The 7,133-nt window shown below is 29.4% G+C and overlaps 1 protein-coding gene across 1 annotated transcript; it reads left to right on the top strand.

Moving 5' to 3' along the window:
• Positions 1 to 1,593: 1,593 nt before the first annotated feature.
• LOC125193337 (WAT1-related protein At4g30420-like) lies at positions 1,594 to 4,046 on the top strand. Its single transcript, XM_048091103.2, has 7 exons — positions 1,594 to 1,937; positions 2,104 to 2,172; positions 2,578 to 2,694; positions 2,769 to 2,970; positions 3,280 to 3,438; positions 3,529 to 3,677; positions 3,769 to 4,046. Exons 1-7 carry the CDS (start codon positions 1,762 to 1,764, stop codon positions 3,941 to 3,943), a joined length of 1,047 nt encoding a protein of 348 aa, XP_047947060.1. The 5' UTR covers positions 1,594 to 1,761; the 3' UTR covers positions 3,944 to 4,046.
• Positions 4,047 to 7,133: the final 3,087 nt, after the last annotated feature.

Raw genomic sequence — 7,133 nt, 5'->3', positions numbered from 1 at the left:
GGACTAAAATGGATAAACGGGACTCTTATTCGCGGACGGATGGAATAATAAGATTTGTGAAGCACAATAGAAAAACACAGGAAATAAAAAATTACGTTTATTCTAGATTTCTATGGAACAAGAATAAAAAATTAAATTAGCCAATTAAATTACAGAGTAATTCCAGTTATCCCTCCACACCTATATTAACTCTAGAAATTTTTATACTACATTCATTTGCCAACCAATGCACCATTTAATAATTCCAAAATAACAATAGGTGGCTCCGATTCAAAAATAGACATATCATGTGCTGAAAATATAATACAGGGGCAATAAATTTAAGAGTTACGCGGAGATAAAATTATCGATGAATATATGAAATCTAGGTGAAGCACGTGTATGATCCTGCTGTTGCAATAATATTTTCTGTCTGTCACAACTCGACGACGTTAATTCCAAATAGAGACAAAAATGTAATTTTCAATATATTCACACTAATTTGTGGTTTGAATTCACACGCACTTGTTGATCGGGATAATGGACTAAATAAATCATTGCGATAAATATTTTTTGGATTTCGCATATTTTTTAGGTAACAATGTCATTGCGTGGCAATCCTGTCCAATGTTTATAACTCAGTGAAGTGTGAACCGCCCATCAGTCATAACAATTTGTTTATGTTTTCGCCTTTAAATTGAAACCACATTTAATATTACGGTAAATTGGGGAAAATAAAAGGAAGAACAAAAATATATAAATCTCAATTAGGTTCAATTTACGTATAATTAGATGCGATTTTAGTGTCAGATATCTAATTTTTAAAGATATATCACTCATATTTATATTCGAATACAATTACATTAAAAATACTAAGTCTCTAGCATTTCAAGTTTGATAAACTCATTATACACTCCATTTGTTGATTTGATCTACTATTCTTTATGTGACATTTAGACACAAGATCAAGTTGATTTGTGTTACAAAAGCAATCTTGTTAATTTGTGCATTTCCAAATACATTACTTATTAAATTATGTCATGATGAAATACTGCACAAGTGGTAGCTAATTTTTAATACAATCATTTCATTTTATGAGAGCAATCACCAACATATGACTATGAATGACGTGGAATTTTCATGTGGATAGAGATGTAGTCATGTGCCGTCTATAATTATCCTTGTGCAACGCCCAAATTTTAATTCACTACTATAACATTTAACTTGATTATCCTCATATAATTGTATAGAAATGATTTTGATTCAAATTACAATTTTGTATTCACTTCACATCAGTCTCATAACTTTTCAAATTAAAATGTAAATCATACACTTTTAATTTTGGCAATATTTTTACATTAAATTAATGTGGCTCATATGAAATCGTTTCAAGAAAAATGATGTCATTTTAATCAACATAAAAAATAAATAGCCTTTTAATTACTTTCAAATTCAGAATTATTAGTAAATAATTAACACGAACCTTCTAGAATTAAATTAATAGAAATAATTTGCTAGACAGTATCAGAAGAATCACGAGAATTAATAGTATAGCATATCCTTACAGAAAGTCACAAAACAGAACAGCTCAACACCCTTATCAACATGTCCACACACGACTACACTCGTGTAAATTATTAAAATGAACTCATGTTTTTGGAGGCATTTAAATTAAAACCTAGATGTCAGTCTATATATACAATTAATCCCCTATACACATGCACATAATATATATAGAGAGAGAAGTATAATTGGTATAGGAAGAAATTGAAGTGAATTAAAATGGGATTGGAGTATTACAAGCCCATAATTGTGATGTTAGGATGTCAGTTGTTGTATGCAGGTACAAATCTATTTGTTAGAGCTGCCCTTTTGGAAGAGATGAGCTCTAGTGTCTTTGTGGTCTACAGACAATTCATTGGTTTCTTGCTTATGGCCCCTTTTGCTTATTTTTCACGGTAATTCTCTCTCTTTTTTTTTTTTTTTCCTATTAATATGTTTCATCGGTCTTTACGTATCTTAAGAGCATTAACAATGCACGAAACGCTATTTGAATCTATAATATTTATCGATGTAGTATTTGTTAATTTTTTGTGTCTCATTAATCTGTCTATGTGAGCGCAGGAAAGGAAAAGATGGTTGTTGTTTGAATTGGAAGAGCTTTTGGTTGATATTTTTGCTCTCTTTTGTGGGGTAAGTAGCAATTTTGGTTAATTCATATTTCATAATTAAGTGTACTGCTCATCATCATATTTGTTGATCATCATATAATAGTAACAAGAGTAAACACTAAACACTCTCAAATTAACATTAAGAAGTGTGTACTTCTAGCTACTAAGCTTTAAAGAATTAATGAACCATATTGAATTTATTAACTAAAAATTGAAGATTTGTATAAAAGGTAATTATAAAAGATAATTGTAAGTCATAATAAAGTAAAATCCACCCTAACTAACAATTGTAATCAAAAGCTGATGCACAAAAAATTAATTTCTAAAAAATTATCCCAACTCTGGATTTTTGAATTATGTTATCATGGATTAATATTAAGTGCTTTTATGTCTCAATTTTCAGTTAAAATAATAAAATTGTTGGCAGTGTGACAGCTAACCACAACTCATACTACATGGGCATGACTCTAGTCTCAACATCAGTAGCAAGTGCCATGTACAATTTGGCGCCTGCTATCACCTTTCTTATGGCTTACACCTTGGGGTAATTAAATCATTTTCTCTAATCAATTCCTATACGTATAGTATTTAATTATTAATTAATTTGTATATATATAGGTTAGAAAAAGTTGGGCGAAGTTGGGGTAGCTTTGCTAAAATTATTGGAACAGTTGTGTGTGTGAGTGGTGCTGCTGTGATGGCCTTTCTAGAAGGTCCCAAATTACTTGAGGTGGCAGTTGGAGATGATCACGAAAGATTGATTGGCTGCTTCCTCATCTTTGCTAGCTCATGTTGCTGGTCTTTTGCCCTAATTTTGCAGGTATATATTTGATTCTAAATTTCTAATACTCCATCTCCCCTAGAAATAAGAACTTTAGAAAAATAAGAAAGATAGGAAGAAAAGTGTGTTAGTGGAGAATGAGTCTCACCTCTTTAGAGAGAGAAAATTCCTTAAATAAAAATTTTCTATTTAGAGAACAAATAAAAAAGGAAATAGTTTCTATTTTTAGGAGATGCATGGAGTAGTTTTTGCCTATTTCTGATCTATAACATAATTAAATAATATCAATTTTATGCTACACCAGAAATAGACGAGACCTGATCAGACCACTTCGTTTGACCAATGCAGGCGCGTGTAAACGAGTCCTACCCCGACTATGTTTCAATGACGGCCTTGATGTGCCTAATGGCATCGCTACAATCGGGAATCTTCACGATGATTGTGGCGCCGAGTATGAATGTTTGGAAACTCACTACCCCAATTCAAATATTCTCTTGCCTATTTGCGGTAAAATTATTTAATTTAGTACTATCAATTAAAATTAGTGTGTGACTTAATTCAAATTAGGTAAAAACAAAATCGAATGCATATATATAGGGTATGACTTCAGCAATAACTTTCTTCGCTCAAGCATGGTGCGTAGCAAGAAGAGGACCCCTTTTCTCAGCTCTGTTTCAGCCCCTGTGTACAGTCATTGTGACAGTTCTTGGCTACATCTTCTTACATGAAGATTTGTACCTTGGAAGGTACAACTACTACAACCACAACTCCGTACATTTTTTTAGTTTTATTTTATCTTAAGTTTTCTAATAAATTAATTGATTGTTTGGTTATCAGTGTGACAGGAGGAGTGGCAGTGATAATTGGACTATACATTGTGCTATGGGGTAAATCAAAAGACAATAATAGTAGCACGGAAGAGATGATAAAGAAAACATTGGATCCCCAAATATGTGAAAGTTGCAAAATTGATTTGGAAGAGCCCCTTCTGCCTGAAAAACCATCGAATTGATTTTGACTATTCAAAAATGATGATTGATGTTCTCTGATTGTTATGTTAGGAGTGATACAATATTAATTCTATACCAAATTCGAGGCTATAGTAAAGCTAACAATTTTGTCCTATATAAATTGATGTGTTAAAGAAGAAGGGGTACATGTAGATAATTAATTTATTCACTCCAAACATAAAATAATTAAAAGGCCCATGTATTTGCAAAGAAGAAATATAGGCATTTTCAATAATTAATTCCGAGCAATCCACCATCTGCTATATCTAGTGGGCTTTTTCTTGTACATATATATTTCACCCAAAAGCCCAAATAAATAAAGCAATTTTGTTGGCTTGATAAACCTACAATTTTCACACATGCATTGACTTACCAAAAAGATCTAAAACAAAAATAATTTTTTTTAAATATATCCCGATTTTGTATAAAATTACGAAAAATGATTTTAATTTTTATTTTGTGAATGTTACTCTCCCCTCTCTCCTCCATTAACAGCAACGGTATCGAGATGCCACATGCGCATTCTTGACCGCTCGAGAAAGGGATTTCCCAGTTATCAAACGGGCCTTACTGTAGATAAATTTAGGAATAAAGTTTGGACCAAAGTCATTTACATTTGCTCTAAAATATTTTTTAGTCCTTTATATTAATTTTGTTACCTTTTTATCCTAAAAATATGTTTTAACCAAAGTTAATCTTTCCTCCGTTAAACTTAACGGTCAAACATTAATTAACCAAATTAGTGACTTAGCTATCAATCTAATTAGTCATATTACTAAAACACGCATGTTGTCTTTTACTACGTGACTAATGGCACACCGGTGCGATGCACGACCTAATTGGTTTTCTATATGCATTATTTTGAAACTGTGAGTTCACATTTATAAAATGAAAAATAATATAATTATATTATGAGGTTCTAAATTAAAAATATATACAATAACAATTTATTTAAAACACTTTTTCACCTCTACTACAAAAAGGTCAACCACAAAATATGTCAAATACACTTTTTTGTTTAATGAAAGAAAATAAAAAATTATTGAAATATGTGACGGGGGCATGATTGACATGGGCGAAACCAAGTTAAATTATCATAAATTATATGTTTCGGCTTATTTAATAAATTTATTATTAATGAAAATTCTATACATTAGATACATAAATTTTATCTTTAATAAATATAAATATAGTATAGTGTATTCTGATTTTTTATATTTCACAACAAATTTGATTAAATTAGTGAATTCAATTATAACAATGGTGGGACATTTAAACTCAACATATGATTTTGACATACGTTGAATTTTAGTATTTTCACGATTATGTGATGAAATTCTAAATATATTTCATTAAAATAATCTATAAATATATATTAAAAGATATCTAAAAATCAATATTATCATCAACAATAAATATAATATGATAACATGCAAACCAAAATATAAAATTGGATTAAAGTGATGGATGAATTGCCTATAGCAAAAAATAATGAACAAATCAAGAAACCAATTATTATTACTATTGGTCTAAATACTAAAAAATAATTAATAGGAAATACCTTTATTTGACCCTTCCATAACCATTAGCAACGATTATATGATGAGACATCGAATATATATCATTACAATAATCTATAATATTTAAAAAATACCAAAAATTCAAAATCTATCATCAACAATAAAATATGATATAATAACATAATAATCAAAATATAAAAATGCATAAATGATAACCGAATTAAGAATAGCGAAAAAATACTCATATTGAATGGATAAATAGATAATTCCTTCAAAATGAAGGTCTTGGCCAAAAAATGCCATAATACAATACTCTTTTTCTTTGTTCGGTGCCTTTTTCTCAAACCTCCCGAGATATACACACATATATATAACGTTTACAACTTTGAATCATGAAAAGAACATAAATGAAAATATAATGATAGTAATGAAAAATAGAATGCACCCTCCTCCACTTCTTGTAACATCCAAAAACTGATAATTTTTATAATCATAGTGATATTAATGATGAATTTGTCACCCTACTTTCTCATGCATTAAAGATTGAAAATTTAATACTATAAAATTGCTAATATTCATGTCAACTTATTACTACTATGAATTGTTATTAGTTTTGATATATTAAATAAAGTTATAACCGTAATCACTTATTATGTTTGAATTATATAGAGAAAGTAAAATTTATAAATATTTAAATTTATATCCAGAATTTATAGATATTTAAATTAAGGTTAAAACTCACCTTTTTATATTGGTATAGATATAGATTTTTGTTTGATTCTATTTTTTAGCAAACCAGCAAGACAGCAATACTCAGATATATTTGAATTGTTACTATTTTACAACAATTAAATAAAAGCTTAATTTATTCGCCCGTCAATACATCAATTTATTTGGAATTTAAAATTCTGAGTTATTTTAGGAGAGACAAATTAGTTTTCACAACAGTTCGTCTGGAAATAATCATATGAAATCTTATGTTAAAAGTTGAAAAATAAGGATTCATTCTAAGATTAGATTATTAAGTTGAAATTATGTGTTAGCATTTGAAAAGGGTATTATTACCATTTAATTGCTGTTATATAAATACATAAATGTGAGAGACTAAGTACCACTATAACAAAAGTGGGGAGAATAATATAAGAGAGAGGATAAAGTACGAAAGAAGAGGAAATAAAGTACTCCCTCCGTCCTAGAGTATTAGACTCACTTCTTTTGGGCACATGATTTAAGGAATTGATATTTAAATAGTTAAAGTGGAGAGAATAAAGTATGAGAGAGGGAAAAAGTAGGAGAGAGAAGAGAGAAAAAAGTAGGTGGGGAATAAAATAAGATAGATACTTTTTGCTACAAAAGGAAATGAGTCTAATATGTTGGGACATCCCAAAAAGGAAAGTTGGTCTAATTCCTTGGGACGGAGGGAGTAAGAGATATGAAAAAGTATGAGAAAGTGTGTGTATTGCTTTTTACAAAATAAAGCAACAACTTTGGTATGTTGTAACGCCCTAAAAAAGAATACGACTCTATTAATATAGAACAAATGAAGTATTAGATTAACCATTTTATTTTGACCCTAAATGCAACTGGATATATTTTTAGCCCATAAAAATTTATGAAGTTCCATGTAATAGAAGAAAAAACATCCAGAAATTTATAGAGTAGAGTATATTCC

This window comes from Salvia hispanica, chromosome 4 (genome assembly GCF_029641045.1).
Source record: "Salvia hispanica isolate PSC_SH4W2 chromosome 4, Shi_PSC_v1, whole genome shotgun sequence".
NCBI lineage: Eukaryota > Viridiplantae > Streptophyta > Magnoliopsida > Lamiales > Lamiaceae > Salvia > Salvia hispanica.
This window is presented reverse-complemented; position numbering and strand designations above follow the sequence as displayed.